The 18,918-nt window shown below is 35.5% G+C and overlaps 1 protein-coding gene across 1 annotated transcript; it reads left to right on the top strand.

Annotated features, from left to right (window-relative positions):
- Nucleotides 1-6,365: 6,365 nt before the first annotated feature.
- LOC137945909 (uncharacterized) lies at nucleotides 6,366-18,237 on the top strand. Its single transcript, XM_068791998.1, has 2 exons — nucleotides 6,366-6,846; nucleotides 17,725-18,237. Exons 1-2 carry the CDS (start codon nucleotides 6,449-6,451, stop codon nucleotides 17,957-17,959), a joined length of 633 nt encoding a protein of 210 aa, XP_068648099.1. The 5' UTR covers nucleotides 6,366-6,448; the 3' UTR covers nucleotides 17,960-18,237.
- Nucleotides 18,238-18,918: the final 681 nt, after the last annotated feature.

The raw sequence follows: 18,918 nt of genomic DNA on the forward strand, positions 1-18,918 counted from the left end.
GTTCAGTGAATTTGGACTTGATGTGTGTGTTTTCTCATTTTTTAATGCATATGCAATAGTGAAAATAGTTTAATTAATTTTGAAATGTTTTAGAATGTTATTGAGGATTTTTTAAGTGTTATGCAATATTTTTGCCATGTGGTGAGGAGATTCGAGTGTTATACATATCCACCACATGGTATTTTCTTTTTTTTTGTGGTTTCGATTTAACCCTTCGGCTTTGATTTTTCTCAAAATTCATAAGGAAAGTCTAAACTCTATTTCTTTTTTATTAATTTAGTTTTGTATTAGATTTGCCTTATAAACAGCTACTTGTGATTGATATATCCTACTTTTGATATTGTTGAGAACTTGTTGACCAATGCCATTTCAACCATTGTTCTAAGATTTTGTTTTCCAATCTTATTTTTTTTGGAGTAGGAGACTTTTGAGTCCGGAGGCCTGCTTGAGAATGTCTCATCAGGGACAATCTTTATATCCCTATTCAGAATTTTTAGATTGTTAAAAGTAAACTAGTAAAGAATTAGCCCTTTTTTTTTACCATTATCATAGATTTATTATGGATGTTCTTACTTGTGTGTCAGGGCAATGCGGATGATGTAACAATTGCAGTATTGAAGGAGTTGCCTCCTCTACAAGAGAAAGATCAATCAAGGGGAAGATTTGGAGATCAGTTAATAGGGGAAAATGGGCGAGGAACAACTAGCATGAAGTAAATTTATAATGGATTTATAGTTTTAATTTGGGCGATTGTAAATTGATAGTGATATTTCATTTAATTTTGTTGTGTTTGATTATTGTATGGAGTTTATTTATAATGTTATGCAATGTATGGAGTGTTTAGACTATTTTATGGAGTGTATATAAACAATTCCATGGAGTGTTTATGGAATGTATAGACAATTTTATGGAGTGTTTATGGAGTGTTTATGCAGGTATTATGTATATTGATTATGCTGAATTTTAAGTAGAGGTCATGTCGAATTTTATACAGGTATTATATACATAGATTATGTTTAATTTCAAGAAGAGGTTATGCCCAATTTTATACATGTATTATATATATAGGTTATGTCTAATTTTATGTAGAGGTCATATCCAATTTTATGTAAAATGTATATAGACAGCGACGATTGCAATGGTCTTAAGGATGTGGGTAACCAAGTAACATGCTTTTGGAGGCAGAGTGCATTAGAATCCACAAGAACCGCACAATTTCGAGATGCCATATCGACTTCCATGTGGAACGATAAATGATGGTTGTATCTTATTACTTTTGAACATGCGTCGTTTATATGTACTAAACTTGTAACTTGATGATTTTAATATTAAAGGCACGAACTCGTAATTAGAATAATCTTTTTTTTATGTTATTAATAAAGTTGTATATGTATTTATTTATTATTTTTGTTCAATTTTATTACCATATTAAACTTCATATTTAAGTCTCAGGTAAATAAAATATAATTAAAGTATGCATTTGATTAATTAATTACATTTAATTTTGTCAAAATATATTATTAATTAATACCATGTAAAAAATCTATCTTATGTTATTAATATAATACTTTTTATTTATTAATCATAATTTTTTTTATTTACTCTATTGTATTAGTGATTTGATAGTGGTAATTAAAATTTTGTTAACTCAAACACTTGGTTTAATTAACTTATTTTTATAATTAATAAAATCAATGGATTTAAATTTCTAAGATGAAGATGAAGATGAAGTTGTCCACACTAACACCCTATTTCGAAGATTTCGAAGATGAAGTTGTCTACACTAACACCCATTTCGAAGATGAAGATCATGTAGATGCATAAAATGAAGATGAAGATGAAGATCAAATTTTCATTTTGTTGACTAATAAAATTTTCATTTTGTTGACTATCACTTCCCCCTAAATAAATGATAATGTGTTCCCTCTGCTTTTGGGAAGACGGCAAAAATAATACTAGTAATTTAAATTAATCCTCCTCTATTCATTTTTTATAATAATTATTATAATTAATTATCATAATTTATAAAACAAGAGCCACCTATCATCAAGAGGAAGGGAGAAAGAGAGAGGGAACTCCCTTTGCTTCCAAGCGAGAACATGTATGAAGAACATGTATCACAAGTTGAAGCAATTCAAATAAGAAAAATAGATAATTTTAACACCATAAGATAGAAAATAAAATAATTTAATTCCACATTATAATCTTAAAGTGAACCCTTATAACCTAGAAGTTCTTCCTTTGACATTGGTATCTGAGTGACAATGTTGCAGTTGAATGCTAAAAAAAATTATTGCAATTGTTTTGGAATATTTATGTTTTTGCAACAAAGAAATGAAGCAAACAAGTGTGTTAGAGTCAAATTTATAATAACATAAACAACATGAATTACGATTTGTTGAGACAGTGGAATCCGTGGGTGATTTTGCACTACATTACGATTTGATGGTGGGTTTGACCATTTGGGCTAAGAAGTTGAGAAACCCATTTTTCATTCAAATAAATTAAATAGAAAGAGTGAAATCTAATTTGATAAGATCCTATAAGACTTAAATAGACAAAAACATTAAATTATAAAACAAATATTGCTTTATTTAGACAATTTTATTTCTAAATAAATATAAATATAAATCTGTATTTATAGTTAAAAATAAAAAATATTAAAATATTTATAGATAATTAAAAAAATAAAAATAATTCAATAATACTTTTTAAAAAATTAAAATAAAAAATGAATAAGAAAACCAATCAAATAAGAAAATTCTAAACAAATAAGTCAATAACTAAAGACAAAAATAAGGTAATCAATGTTTTTGCAATAAGGTAGATGTAAAAGAGAAATTGTAAACTAATCAACAAAATTTAAAACATTAAATATAACAATAACAAAAACTTAAAATAACAAATGAGTAATTTAAATAAATAATGTAACAAAGTAAATATAAAATAGGAATCAAATTAATATTAGATAGGAGTTCAAATATAAAATATATACATTAATAACATTGAGTAAAATCAAATAAAGCAACAGTGATAATCATAAAATTAAACAAAGCGTTTAGCTAATAAACAAAAAGAAAAATATTTAGTTCATGATAAATAACATAAAAAATAATAAATTAAATTAAATAAAGTATGATGGTAGAAACATGATGGATTAAGAAAGCTCCCATTATGAATAAACAAAAAGTGTATAATTTGAAAAAATAAGTTCCACCATTAAAGTAAACATTTCAAATAAAGTGAACATTTTAAGTATGGATTATGGAGGTATGTTGACTTGTCTTTCTCATTCCAATATGGAAAACAACACTGAACCGAAAAATACAAAATAGCAAAAAAACATAGTTGAAATGAAAAATATAGAGGAGCAGAGAAACAAAGTTGATACAAAAAACAAAATAGAAGAGAAGAGCAGTGACGTACAGTAGCAGATATGACGATGGGATGAGCGACTTACTGAAGCAAATAGATGTACACTTGATGGATTGTATGCAAAGAGTCCTAATAAAGATCGTCATTGACGTCCTCACATTAAAGATTTCGAACTCGTTGAGAAGCAAAAGACCAATACCAAAGCAAAACACCAAATATGCAAACAAAGGAGTTTTCTTGGAAGGAATATAATAGTTGTTTTGTTGTTGCATTGCCAACATCTAATACAATTTCGCATAGCATAAGTATGGGGTTTCTTAAGTTGCCCAAATTGCTTCAAACCTAACTTAGGTCATGTTAGTACACACCTAGGGAAAGTGAAAGTGAATTTGAATTCACTCTCACTTACCCAAAATCGTTAGTGTGCGCCAACAAGGGGAAGTGATAGTGAATGAATTATCTAATTCATTTTTACTCGCTATAAAACGAGTAAAAGTGAAATCTGAGGGATCACCACGTTCATTCACTGTCAATCGCTCACTCGACACTCTCTGCATCCCTCTCTCTCTCGAACATTCACTGTCACTCGCTCACTCGACACTCTCTGCATCCCTCTCTCTCAAACGCTCTAACGCTACTCAACCTCACCCTTGACCTCACCGCTGCCCACTCCCCTCCCTAACTCTTGCCATGGCTTAGCCTCGCCCTCCTTTGCCACCATACTGCTTCCCTCTCCTCTCATTGACCACTCTCTCAAAACTGAACCAGGAATAATTTTATTTCTTAATTAATTTATTAATTTATATTACACTAAAATCTATCTTATTTTAATAAAATACATTATTTATTTATTTATTTATTATATTCATTAATTTTTAATCTATCTCACATTAAAGATTTTGAACTCGTTGGGATAGCAAAAAACCAAATATGCAAACAAAGGAGTTTATGGAAAAGTAGCAGCAAGATCAAGATCAAAATTTTGGAAATCAAGTGGCAATAAATTAACAACAACGACACGATAACAGCAAAACCAACAACAAGTTTCTGAAATGGCAGAAAATCCTAGATGCGTCTTTGTAAGTGGCAATGGAGCTAGTGTTTATGAAGGAATTAATAACGTAGCAAATACAACTTGCTGGTGTGGTAGTTGACAAAGTTTCTAGTAAGTAAGCGACGATCAAAACAACATCGGGATAAGCTGTGAATCAACAACTTTCGACAACCTTCCTTGTATATGTACCAACAAAGACAACAAGATGCAATTGCTATAATCAGAATGGACGAGATTGACCAAAATGACGAAGATACCATCGGTTGCTGGATGTTGGAAATAGTAAATAAGCCAACCAGAGATCTCATTTGGATACAAGTTCCAAACAACTTCCAACACAATAAATTTTGGAATATAAGTTAACTAACCGAGCAAAGTTGCGTGAGATATGAATTTTGGGAGGATTGATCAACTTTCCAAGTTTTGTGCGTAGAGTTACCAATTTGATAACCAACCAACCAACAACTTCTGAGTTTAAATGACTTCTCTGTTGCTCGAAAAAAAATTTAGTGTCTTCTTTTCCATATTCACGACCTATTTAGATCTCGTTTGCATATTTAGATACTGATGGGCAACTTTCATTCAACAATCTTCCAGCATATGACTTGCTAGATGAGGAAATTATGCCATAAATGAAAGGTACGAGATCAATCAACAACTAGTCGATTATCATACTACGTGGAACCAAGATTAGTAGACGAAGATCAATCAGCTCTGCAACTAAGTCTTCCACTTGTTGATTATCACCCAATGAAGATGAAGCAATCCAGCTAATCCAAAACAGTTGGATAAACAATATTAGAGCAAGATGACTTACGAAAGGGAGAGATGCCAACAATTTTCCAATAATAAAATTTTGGCTTTCCAATGTAGTAATGAAGTTTGATCTTCAGATTCTCAAGGGCCAATATTAGGCCGACACCATTCATTCGGATGAATATTGTTGGAATGATTTCAATGAACCAAGATCTCCAACTACTGTGAGAAAGCAAACTTTCTGAATATTATTCAAAGTATTACAATCTACACTGGTCTAGTGAAGCACCTCTTGCACTTGATGCTGAAGCAGAAAGCTTCACAATTTAACGAGTAGTAGGAAAAAAATGACTAACAAAATCAAAACGAATTACAACAACTATAAAAAAGAACATTAATAAGAAAAAATAAAAATAATGGGTTTAACCATACTAAGAGTCTTGAAAATCAATGTTCTGATACCATTTTGATTTTCAGGACTCCATGGAGAAAAAAAGATATGACATATTGGGAGAAAAAAGAGAAAAAAAAAAGGGTATGGACTTATTGTCCTAACCCTTTTCCTGAAGCTCAATTTATAAATTAATGAAACTATAATATTACAATTATGCCACTAAAACTTAACCTAATTACATTAATATCATCTCTTACGAGATGACTATTTATTTACCATCCTACCATCACTGTATGGACCTGTGGGTTTTTCCTTGGTATGTGGCTTGAACCCATCTTCCACTTCTCTTTGATGTATGAGCCTTCTTTGGTTTTATGAGTTTTAATCCCATCTTCTACATCTTTTGGACATGTGGGCCTTATTTGGTTGTGTGGGCTTGGACCCATATTTCAACAATGTGTTACGCTAATTACATCCAACCCACTAATTAAAATTTTATTTCAATTTATTTATTTTATTTGAATTGAGTATTGTAATAATTTGATGACTAATTTTCAAACCATTTAATGACCTAGTGGAAGTATATATATATACACATTAATTCGAATATTTATACCAAATTTATGAATTTGAAATAGAGATAGATTATGTTTATTATAGACATAAGCATTTATTGACTATTGAGACACTATTTCATGAGCGAGTTCCACAATACGAAAGTGCATTCATGTGAAGCCACGTCTCTCCAGTTAAGCATCTCTAAACCGCAAGACTGGGAACATAAAACCGATCGAGCGTCATAACTTGATATTTCAGCTCGCCCACCTCTCTCGCGTTTTCTGTCTCTCCCGGCTCTCCGTCGGCAGACCATGGCGCTCCTACCAAGGACTGCGCGTCTTGCCCTAGTTTCCACACAACGTGCAGCTGGCCTCCATACGACTGTTCCATTTTTCTCCTCTTCCTCGCCTCAAGCTCCGGCTTCGTACGCTCGGCCTCCGCCGCCTTCGTCGGCGACGCCGACCGGCCTGCCCAAGGCAGTGGAGTATGTGATCTCGAAGGTGGACGATCTCTTGAACTGGGCCCGCCGTGGATCCATCTGGCCGATGACGTTTGGACTCGCATGCTGTGCCGTCGAGATGATGCACACGGGTGCCGCGCGTTACGACTTTGATAGGTTTGGGGTTATCTTCAGGCCCAGCCCCCGCCAGTCTGATTGCATGATCGTGGCTGGAACACTTACCAACAAGATGGCGCCTGCTCTCCGCAAGTACATATCTACGTTCTTATTTGGTTCCTGGAAGATTGAAATTTCCTGCTTTGAATCCAATTCCATTCCTTATCTTTTTAGGGACGATCACGATATTGTCATTTTTTGCATTCTCATGGCTTTAAAAGTCTGCAAAAGGGTTTCGCACATGGGGGTTCTCAACTCGGTGTTGTTACCGTGTCATCCGGATTAAATTTTTGTTTAGCTTTGATTCTATTAATCTTTGGCCAATTGATTGTGGTGATTCTAGATTTTGTGCCAAGGAATAGAAGATTAGGGTTAACTTTGCATAGAGACTTCATCATGCATTTCTTCTTCACCCTTGTAAATTAGAAACAGTGTAAAAATTCTTCTTCAATCAGTGGGCATGAGAGAGATTTAGTCTTTGTTCTTGCATTTGTTATGCATGTCTTTTTTGTATGATGATTTTTTTATTTTTTTATTTTTTTGCTAAACTGGACGTGAACATGTCCCTATATTTGTTAGTCCCTGCTGAGTCTGAGGCCCAGTGGCTAAGATTTTGGGTATAGTGCATATAGAGTTTTAGTGCAGTAGACCAGTATGAGGAGCCTTTTTTATGTTGGTGTGTCTGAATGTTGAACCCCATAGCGTTACCCTGGTCATATTTGAACCACAGACCTCACGTTAGAAACCCAACTCCCCATTGTGCCCATTGAAATACCTATCTGGGAGGTGATCTATAAGAACAAACATTGGTGCATGAATTCATCGGATGTGAAGGTGTTCATATGTCAAATTTCTAGGGATCCAAATAGGCTGATTATACACTTTTGGAATATGATATAAAAAAATTATTTTATTTTTTATGTTATCTGAATTCGAACTTAAAATTAGTTAAACTTTAATCATTTAAGATATTTCGTTATTCTTAAATTTTTTGAATTTAAAGAATCTCTTAAGTTTAAAGTCTTTTTTGAGCATATATTAATGTTTTTATGAAATGCATATATCGTAAAGAAAAGGTTACGAGAAGTGTACAAATAAAAATAAATAATTTATGTAGAAAGTAGGAATTAGTTTAAAGACACATATCAGCAAACAGAAATCTGTGATGATTGTTACTCAGAAATTGATCCTTCCTCTCAAGTTTATGATGGCACAAAAGCTGGTGCAAAAGCACCATATGTTATACAATCTAGGGATAGCTTGTGCTAAAATGAGTTGATGATTAAGAAATTTATGGAAATGATTAGAAATTTTATAGTAAGGCCTCTAACGTTACAGAAGTTAAGTACAATCACAGTGAGTTCAATGCAATTAGAAAGAATTGGTGAACCTTGGGGAGTTGATTTAAAATAGTTTATACGGCAGCAATCCCGTGGGTTCTTATCTTGGGTAGCATGAGAAAAGGCTTTTAGCAGCCTTTTGCACCAAGAGTACATTAAGCCTTTGTTGGTCCAAACCAGGGGAAGAATATAGACTCAGGGAAAACGAGGCAGTGGGCAAATTAGTAAGCCTTTCTTTCTAAAAAAGTAAATAAGTTTTTTTGGAAAAGAATCTAGTGAGCTTTTGGCAGTGGTGGATGTTCAGGCAACATGGTTCTTGGGTTGCGGGACTTGCAATGAATGATTGCCAAGGGAGGTTGATTTTGTGACCTGTGGAGGAGGAGATTCAAGCAGATATAATTTTTTTTTGGGGTGTTGAATTTCATGAGAGGAAAATAATTCATTAATTGCATTAAATTGAGTACATTGGGTCTTTATTTATAATAGAGAAAATGCATAAAACCAGAGTTAAATTAAACTACCCATGTCCTAGTTACACCCAAACTATATCTCCTGAATTTAACTTGATTCTTGCACTGTGAGACTTCTTTCTTCATATTTGATCTTTAATACTCTTCCTCAAACTGGAGTTGCTAATTTCAGCTTGTAAAGAAAAATTTGTTGGTCTTCAACACTTGGGATTGAAAAAACCTTCGAGATGTAAATTCATCTTTTGTTTCGCCCCTATACTTGGATTTTCTTCATTACTGGTCACATAAAAAATTTCTTCATGGGGTAGCTTCTACCAAATACCTTATTTTTTGTACTTCCTCTTCTACTTCTCCCCTTCAAGTTGGGAATGAAAATGACACAAAGACCCTGCTTGGATAAAACAAATATGAGAAAAGAAAAATCACTCTTTAGCCAAACTACAAAATGCTATACATGGTCTGAAAATGTTGTTCAATTTCGGAGGCTGACAAACCCAATTTGAGGGGAATGGAAAAGAGTCTACTTACATTGTAAGAGTTGCTAAAAAAACACTAGTTGCATAGGGAATTGACTTAAGTTGGATGATGGGTAGGGGTGACATCGAGCTGAGCCGAGCCTGAACCTGCCTATGTTCGAGCCGAGTTTGATTTAAATATTTCAAACTTGAGCTCAAGCCGAGCCCAACCTTGAGCCTAAAATTGTTATCGAGCTCGAGCCCAATAATTTTAACTGAGTTCGAGCCGAGCTCGAGCTTCAACATTTATTTAAAACTTTAAAAAAAAATATATCAAATAAATTATATATAAAATTATGTGTTAAGTTGGATCCATCCCAAAATGACTAGCCCTTGCCGTCACAACCGAAGTGAGCCCACTCGTCGCATATTCCACAATTCACCTGGTCACCGGCCGCGCTACTATGACAAAGCAAACAACACTTGCCATCAAATCAATAGGGCTCTTGTGACCCCAACAAACAAACTAGAAACCTCATGTTCATCTCATCATCATATATCTTAATTTCAGGAAGTGCAGCTGGTGAATCTTTATCTTTCACCTGTAACCTTTTCTGGAGAGTAATATTAATTTTTAGAGGCTCTCCTAGCAAGTGGTTTACTGCCAACCTTTTGGCTTTTAGATGATGAGACCTTTTGGCTTTTTTTTCTCTTCTCTTCTCCTTTCCATTTTGTTTTACCTCCGCACGATATCAAGAAGCAGCGATTTTGTGTCTCATCGTTCAAATCATGTTTCGGCTTGTCTCCTTTTTCTATCCTTCTCAGCATTGCTGAATCTGCGAAAGCTGAAAGGTTTTCTATTTGCAGAAATCACTCATCTGTCGTCTCTTGAGCTCCGGCTCCAGTCTCACGGTACTGGTTTTCTCGCTTTCCGAGCTCGAGCAATGGCGGTCGACGACACATACAAAGGTTTTTGAACTGTACAACGTGTCAAACGTTGAGTCTTAACCGTCCATGACCACTTCTTGCATTTCGGCGAAGCAATCAAACAATTGTTTCTCAAAAAAATACCTACTTGGATGAAAATTCCAGATGAAGCATAACCCGACCGAAGAGATTATCGGGAAATCACGAGCTCGGAGCACAAAACCGAAAAATTACCCACGACAAAGGGGAAAGGGGGAATAAATCAGGAACCCAGAGGAGGAAACGAAGAAACAGAAGACCCAAGAGGGAAACCCCGAAAAATCACGAAGTGATACGAAGAGGGAGAACGAGGGATTCCCGAAATCCCAAATCCCTCGAATCCCGCCGCTCGTTAAATTAACGAGCCGGCTCGCTAGCCGTCGAGCTGAACTTGGACTCAGTCGAGTTCGACTCGTTAATTTAAACGAGCCGAGCTCGAGCCGCTCGCGAGCTGGCTCGGTTCGAAGCCACCCCTAATGATGGGTATTCTCATGTTCTTTGTAGGTAGTGGGTCTGTAGGCATTGCTTAGAAGTGATTAAAATAAAAAAAGGATAAAATACAAAAATAAAAGTTTTCACTACCTACGCTTGTAAAAACATAAATCATTACTCAAAAAAAGCAAATGACCGGATAGTCCACTGATGATTAATGACACAAAATCTGAACCAATAATTCAGTCCAAACAACAGCTAGAATTTGACCACAAATAAAAAACCATGACCAGAAACTAAATAGAACCAAATCATTTCAAAGGTCATGTTTGATCACCAAAACTTCATAAATAAATAAGGTTCCATAAGCTTTAGCTCCCAAACTGACTTGAAGAACCCACTATTGCCACTGTTGCACACAAACGAAAGAATATTCACATACCAAAGAATCAATGCTATTCATTAGCTCGGATGAAGGCATAGAGACCAGACAACAATTCCACATGGCAAAACATCTAGGACCTTAAACTAACATTCATTATGCTGTAGTTGTAGCACATGCTGGCAAGAGTCGTTGCTAGGGGTGGCACCAAGCCAAACCGGCTCGCAAACCGTTTGAGCTCGGTTTAGTTTAGTTTTTACTTGAGCTCGGTTCGAGCTCAGATTTGAAATAAGGCTCGTTAAGTATAACAAACCAAACTTGAGATTTTCCAAGCTCGACTGATTAGCTCGTGAGCTGACTCATTAACATAGATATTTTTACAAATATACCCTTTACTTTAATTGCTCTTGTCAATTCCCTCTTTAATTGGTTGATAGTTTCTCTTATTTGCCTCAAACCTGAAAGATGATCGAAAGTTCAACCCTTTTGGGTCCCTCAACATCTAATGTTGTTGTTTGCCAATGGAATAAACACTATTGATGGAAGTGGTTGCTCTTTCTTTTAGGTCTATTAAGCTGGTTATTATCCATTAGTATGAACCATTGCAAAGTCTTGGATTCCTCTGTGATAGCTTCTAGTTCAATGGTACTAAGTTCATCACAATATTCTCTTTATTTATTTTTTGTAATTTTTTACGTTTGTAATTTAAATTTAGGTTGGAGCTCGAACTTGGCTCGAGCTCAAACTTTGGTAAAAGTTTTGGACTCGAGCTCGAGTTCGAAGTATTCAGATCAAGCTACGCTCGAACATATGTAGGTTTGAGTTTGGCTTGGCTCGATGCCACCCCTAGTGATCGCCATAGATATCTGTATTAGAACATCAACCGTTTCTTCCAAATTGTATAAGATGTAGCTGCTTCTAAACTTGTTGCTTTAACAATATCAGCAGGCAGGGAGTCTGGCACAAATAATTGTCAAAAAAAAGAAAAGAAAGAACAAGTGTTTGTCAAAATACCAACCATCAACCACACTGAATTCATGGGTAGGTGTACCAACTTTTAAAATGAAGGCAAAATAGTAAAGCTGTGTTTAGAACACAAAATTTGGTGAGAAAAGAAAAGAAAAGAAAAGAGTTTTTTTCTTTCTCTTATTTGAATGCCCATGCAAAATGAATAAGAAAATTGAAGAGAAATATAGTTTCTCTTGTTTGGATGCATTTGAAAAATTAAAAAGAAAAGAAAGTTAGTGATATTTTAAAATTTTGATAATTAAATTTTCTCTCTTATTTTCTTTTTTATAGTGCCTACTTGTTGATTTTACCCCGAAAAAAGTAAGGTGGCACCTTCAAAAGGTTCAATGGCCTCTGGTTCAGCATCTGATAAAGTAAGTTATCAATAACCTAGCTTGCTTCTCGGCCAGAGTGGGCTCTACAGTCGGCCTAGGTCTCCGGGTGCATGTGTAGAGGCATGATTAGTTCCATGAATCTCACTGCACTGACCATAGTAAACTCCTTCTCGTTGTACCGAAATTGATGTCTGATTTGAATGACCTCTTCTTCTTTCTAGCCCTTCATTGCTTTATTGCGAGCTTAGGTGCACCATATTACGTAAAGGGGCTTGTGCGCTAGGCTAGCACACGCCCCCTTCGCACATGCCTGCGTAAAAAAGTGCCAATGATTCTCTATTGCCAAACAATTGAAAATAATTTTTTCTCTCCTTTTCTTTTATGTGGGTTCAAAAGCTCTAAAGGTGAGGGCCTGAAAGAGAAGAACATGCATCTTTGTTGTTGGTGGTAAAGCAGCAGCAGGTTGAGCAAGCTAAGATATGTGCTCTAATTCGACTCGTATGTGGTAACCATAGCATTGATGGTATGGATTTGAGGGAAATACAAAAGGTTGTCACTTGCAATAATTCGGCATTAGCGGTTCTCAAGAGATTGAAAAATTCAAAGCCAACACAAAGAGCAGTAGTCGCCAACAAAGAATCTTGTTCTGTGATGAAACTTATATTCTAGAAAAAAAAAACGAGCAGGAATATGGCAGTTGGGAGAGTAAACAACCATGCAGAATTTTAGCTCGAAACTCTAACAACTTATTTCTATTGGACTTGCCATTTGACAGATCTGGAATTCCTATTAGGATTAGGAGTCAGAATGATAGAGAAAGACTGAATTAAGTAGGTCCTGCACCTAAGAGTGGGATTAATTATAAACCGAGAAAGAAGGATTTCACTAACAATTGGAGACATTAAACAGAAACATCAAAAACAAAAGTTGAAGACATCACTGAAAAGAGTGTTTTCCAAAGGAGCTTTTAAGTCAACAGACAAGCATGAAAGTAGAGAAGAATGATTTGAACACCGACAACTCTATACCTAGAGTCCTAATAGGATTCAAACACCATCAGTAGAGACGGATGTCGGTAAGCAAATTTTGTTGGAGAAAGTTTGGGAAACAAAATAAATACAAGTAACTGTTGTTGTTTGTACATAGCCAAAGATTTCTCTTGTGAAAAACTCTGTTTATCCTTCTTGCAAATCAATTCCTTCCAGTCTTAGACAAATCCTTGGATCTAACATTTGTGATGTCAGATAACTGACCTTGATCCATTATTCAATCTGTACCTTTTTTCACAATTCAAAGCTTTTGCAAGTGTAGAAAAGTTCATCTTCCCATCTATGTAAAACTTGACTATTGAGGAGGATGAAGTTGAATATGCTTAGGTTCTAGTGGGATTTTTTTAAAAACCTGCACTTGGGAGCTTGACAGTGCTGCTCTGCCTGGTAGTATGCATGTGGATGAGAGACTGGTGCATGGAATGGTGTATTTGCAATTTAATAGTGATCTGGAGCCATCATGGTGAATCACAAGAGGGAGAGATGGAGCTCGGGATCTTGGTTTCAGATCAGCAAAAGAGAGCAAGAATTGACAGGAACAACCAGAATTTTATGGGAGTTTTGTTAGACAGGAAGAGATTGTCTCCATGGAGAAGGAAGATGATTGAAGAAGAAAACATTGTTTCTATGAGTTGGTGAGTCATCAACTCATAGACCTATAAATACCTACTTTGATACCATGTTGAAATTTTAGGAGAGAAAAATAATTCATTGATTGTGTTAAACTAAGTTAATTGGTTCTCTATTATAATAGAGATAATACATGGAATCAGAGTTAAATTAAACAACCTATGTTCCATTTGCACCAAAGCATATCTCTTAAATTTAAGTCCTAAAGCTAGTAAGCAACTGTAACATAAACAAAAGATTAACAATATTAAAAGACTTCCTTGGTCAGACTTGTTCTTGTGAGATTCCAATAAGACTATCATATTAATTCTTCCACTATGGGGCTTTTTCTTGTGGGAATCATGTAAGACTTTTTCATATCTACCCTTCAATAGGGAGTAGGCTGGTTAGAGTGCCAAAGAAAGGTATAGTAAGAGCAAGGTGATGAGCATCTTTCCCATCTCTTCTCGAGAAACAAGGGGGGTATTTCTTTGCAAAATTGTGCTCAATATCATATGTGGCAATTCCGCCAAGATCTCTTCGTTAGTTGGGGGAAGAATCAGCACGAATCGGATTTTTTGAGGAACGTATCGAGAGAAAATTGGATTTGGTTATAGACAATGCGTGGTCGGTAAACAAGGATCGGTTTTTTAGCAAGGTACGGAATGTATCGTCAAATATTCAATATGATTCCACAAGATCTATTTTCGTTCAAGTAACAGATTCTAGCCAATGGAAAGGATCTTTTGATCAATCCAGAGATCATTTCGATTCCATTAGGAATGAGGATTCGGAATATCACACATTGATCAATCAAACAGAGATTCCACAACTAAAAGAAAGATCGATCCTATGCTTATTGATAATTTTGAGCAGAGATCAGAGGTTAGAGATAGCGATTGTGTTGGAGGCTGAGGAGAGGATGCAACATGATTGTCCTGACTCCTTTTTTTATTTCATGTTTAAATGGCTGAAGTATTGTCAGTGTCTTGTGGGCTGGTGATTAGATATTGCTTAGTACTTAAACTTGAAATCAATGGAGAACGGCCAAGAGGAACCAGATGGGAAAATATAGGGTAGTTGTTTGACATGGTTTATTTATGTTCAAGTGGAGGTTCGGAGTACTCATGTTTAAACCATGGAGGTTTAGGGATTGGCAGGAAGCTGAAGAAGGGTAACAAGATATTGGTGAAGGTAGTGGAGAAGACTTGAAGAAGTCCACCCTTGTGATGGACTACCAAATGATATAGCAGAACAGAGGATTATTTTTTACCCAACCCCAAATTTCATGTATAAATCTGATCTATACTTTAGTTCCAGATTACAATTGTTGAGAGCTTTAAATGTCCGGAGAAATAAACTCACTTTTTAGTTAACATATTCCTATTTTCTGTTGCCATGATTGAGGAGCCCCATTTGCTGCATTGCATGGTTGGAATGTGTTACATACCTTGTTCTATTACTCTCAAGGTTTTGTCAGATCAGATTGAAAGTTTTTTATTTTTTTATTTTTTTATTTTTTGAAGCAGCTATCTATCCATAAAAAATCATTGTAAAATTAGAAGAAAATTTTATTGCACTAAAAAATAGGCAATTTGAGATAATTGTTGAAGGAAATGATATAAAACCTAATGAAGGCTTTTGAAAAATGGGAGTCTTTAGGATTAATGTGAAATAAGTTCAGGTCAGATTGTAACATATCCTTTCACATAGTAGGTCATTTTACATTTCTTACTCTTTCATTGGGTTGCACTTCTTTGACCTCTTCACTAAAAAGAACTCTCCTCTTAACTGCTTTAGGACTTATGCTCTTTTTTTTGCTCTACATTTCCATTTGAAGACACAGATCTTTCAATCCAATGATCAACTAGCCCTTTGAAGTTACTATTAGTTCAAAAAAAAAAAAAAAACCTTGAAGCTAATCCCTTGTTTAGCTTTAGAAGTTATTGTAACTTTCTTAATCAGAAGTAAGGATGCAAATATTGTTTTGGTTGTCTCAGATTAACTTATGGAAGCACCTTTGTGCTCTTTCTCGTGGAATGTGTGGACTTCCATCCTCAGTAAGACGAGGCTGCAATTTTGTATGCCAACAAATCTTACCTTTTTTAGCAAGTCGCTCATTGGTATTCCCTTTCCTGGGCTTGGAAAGCTTATGATATCCGCTTGCATTGGTTTCATTTTGTGGGGGCTTTGGAATGAGCGCAAGCGCATGTGTTTTGATGCTAGAAGTGACTTTGCGGTAAGGGTCGCTGATTATGTGTCGGGCCAGATTTCAGCATGGCTCCTTACCAAGAAGCCCTTCTCCTCCTTTGTTAGTTCCTCTATTCGCGATAATTAGAACAACATAGCAAAAATAGGGTTTGGTACCAAGATCCCTGTCATGTAGGAATGGACCCTCCCAAAACATGGTTTCCTGAAGTTAAATTTTGATGGTTCCTCTCTCAGCAATCCCGGAATTGTTGGCTTTGGGGAAGTTATCTTGGATCCCTCCGGAAATCAGTGCTTCTCGTATGTTGACCCGTTAGGCATTGCTGACTCAATGACAGCTGAACTCCAAGGTCTAGGGTTTAGGATTTGCTCCTTGATTCTTTGTAATTCTCTTTGTTAATATATACAACTTTAAAAAAAAAAAAAAAAGAGGCACCTTTATTTCAAGTCCAATTACAATGTTGACTTACACTGAATCATTCTTCACAGAAGCTTTAAGCTTCTGAAATGTTGAATCCAGGTGGTCTGAGGTAAAGAGCTAGGATGGGACAATGCAAGATAGTCTTCCTTTTTTCTTTGTGGATAAAGAACTGTATAAGATGGTTCTTTGTATCAATTTGTTTTAATTACTCATCCTTACTCTCTTTTTTTTCTTTGGGAGTGTGGGTGTTATTAGGAGGTCTTATCTGTACTTTTTGTTGGTAATTGGAGATGCCACATGCTTATCAACACAATGTTACAAGAGGATGCTAGGGTATTCGGCAAGTGACAACAAAAAAGGATCATAAGAATTAGTGGATGATATTTGTCTTCTGGGAATAATTCTGACTTTTGTCCTTTTGCTATGAAGGCTGTTACTTCATATTGTTGCTGAATAATATGGATAGGAGAGGAGGATGTCTATTTGTCCCGAGTCTTTTATCTTCATTTGAATGCTTTGCATGAATCATAACTAAGTGTTTTTTTATCTATTAGCAGTTATATTTTTATTAGTCATCAGGGTAGGAAATGAGGATAAAGTAGTTTCCATCACTTTAAATAGTTGAACAAAGTTTTTCTTAATCCAGTTTATTTATTTATTTGTAACAATGAGGAAAGTGGATTCCAATAAGAAAGCTTGTCAGGAAGAAAAAAGTGAAGAGGTTATGTATACATGTAAAATGAGAAATGAATATAAGGAGAAAGCAGTAGTCAAAGTGGGAGAGAGTTGCCTGCACAGGTTGTTACCGGATAACTCCAGGAACAACTCTTATTTGAGGGTTCTATGTAGTCCACCATCTTGTTGAGATTGGTATGTAAAACCACAGAGTGTGCTCATCAGTTGAGGTCCACCCAGGTAGAAAGGATTGTGGTGCAGCTGCACAGGAGAGCGGCTTTTGTCCAGTTTTCATCCTGCCCTTTTATGGCAGACTACAAGAGATTTGAAACCATATTCTTTGTAGTTGCTACCTTGTTTTAATGATATTGAGATTCTTATGGATATTTGTGTCATTTGATTGAACATTGCCATGGGAAAATTGATTAGTATAGAGGGGAAAAGTATGGTATTTTTTCCAGGCGGTATCAATTTATTTGGTGTCCAATGAGTCTTATTGCTTGATTTCTCTTTCTGTAAAATCCAAATGCAATGGTTCCTTACGTCAGTTGGTTTTCTTTCTTTGCTTGTGCGACATCATATGCCCATGGGCTTGAGTACCCGTATACTTTTTGATTGCAGGGTCTATGATCAGATGCCGGAGCCTAGGTGGGTGATTTCTATGGGCAGTTGTGCAAATGGCGGTGGCTACTATCACTACTCCTACTCAGTCGTTAGGGGCTGTGACAGGATTGTTCCTGTGGACATTTATGTACCCGGTTGCCCCCCGACTGCCGAGGCTCTACTGTACGGAGTCCTCCAACTGCAGAAGAAGATCAACAGGCGCAAGGACTTCCTCCATTGGTGGACCAACTGAGTATGTATGCTGACTAAACTTCAGCAGCTTAAGAGATAAAGAGAACATATATGGTGATCCGGGTTGTTGTATTGAGAGAATAAAAGCGTAGATATAAGAATCTTGTTGGTATTTTATGTGTCTACAGTTGGACCCTTGTGATTACTGTCATTATTTCTTAAAGAACTTCTGACAATCATGGATGTAAATTTCTCGTTACTGCTTTTGTAGCAATCTCAGCGTGAGGAGATAAAGAAAGTTGTTCATTTTCGTATTTTTATTGAAGCATTTAGTGCAAAGGGGAAGTGAATGGATGGTATATTCTCTTGTGGAACTAGATATAAAGGTTGTAGTCTGCATAAGAGTTTTCATTTTGAGGGAGATGTGAGTCCAAGTGAAGGGGGAGGTATTAGTGTTAGTTTGCTCCCTTACTTTTCTCAAAGAATAGCGGAAATGATGAAGTTACCGTGAACATTAGATCCGAAAGAAATGATTCTGCATTCTCAAGGTTAAGGTTACACTTTTTATGTCTTTATTTACAATTGAAACCGAGCATCTGATCAAAATGTATCCATGAATATTTATCCCTGTGATAGAACCAAAATATTTTGCTCGTCTTTTATGTACAAATCATGTAAAATGATAATTTATCCCTGTGAGAGAATGCCAAAGTGTAATAAAGGAGGGTGAGGCCAAAGCACAATAACCTTAGTGGGGGATGGGAGGGGAGGTTTGGTGCAGTTATTTCATCCATCAACAATTGGTTTGTTTTCACTTGTTTTTTCTCCCCTAATAAATAAATAAATATCAGAAGCTGTTTGTGGGGCTGGACTAATCCAGCCAGATTAATAGCAAAAAGTTGGCTATTAAACATCTTCCAATGAATTTTTGAAATTATTTTTTATTTAATTAGAGAAGGTTTGAGCTCTACTTATTTTTTTAAATTGTCTATGTAAACCAATCACAAAGAGTAAAACTGT

This window comes from Aristolochia californica, unplaced genomic scaffold (assembly GCF_029961685.1).
Source record: "Aristolochia californica isolate CCGP_79_NKW_82.1479 unplaced genomic scaffold, dmAriCali1.0.hap1 SCAF_12, whole genome shotgun sequence".
Lineage (NCBI taxonomy): Eukaryota > Viridiplantae > Streptophyta > Magnoliopsida > Piperales > Aristolochiaceae > Aristolochia > Aristolochia californica.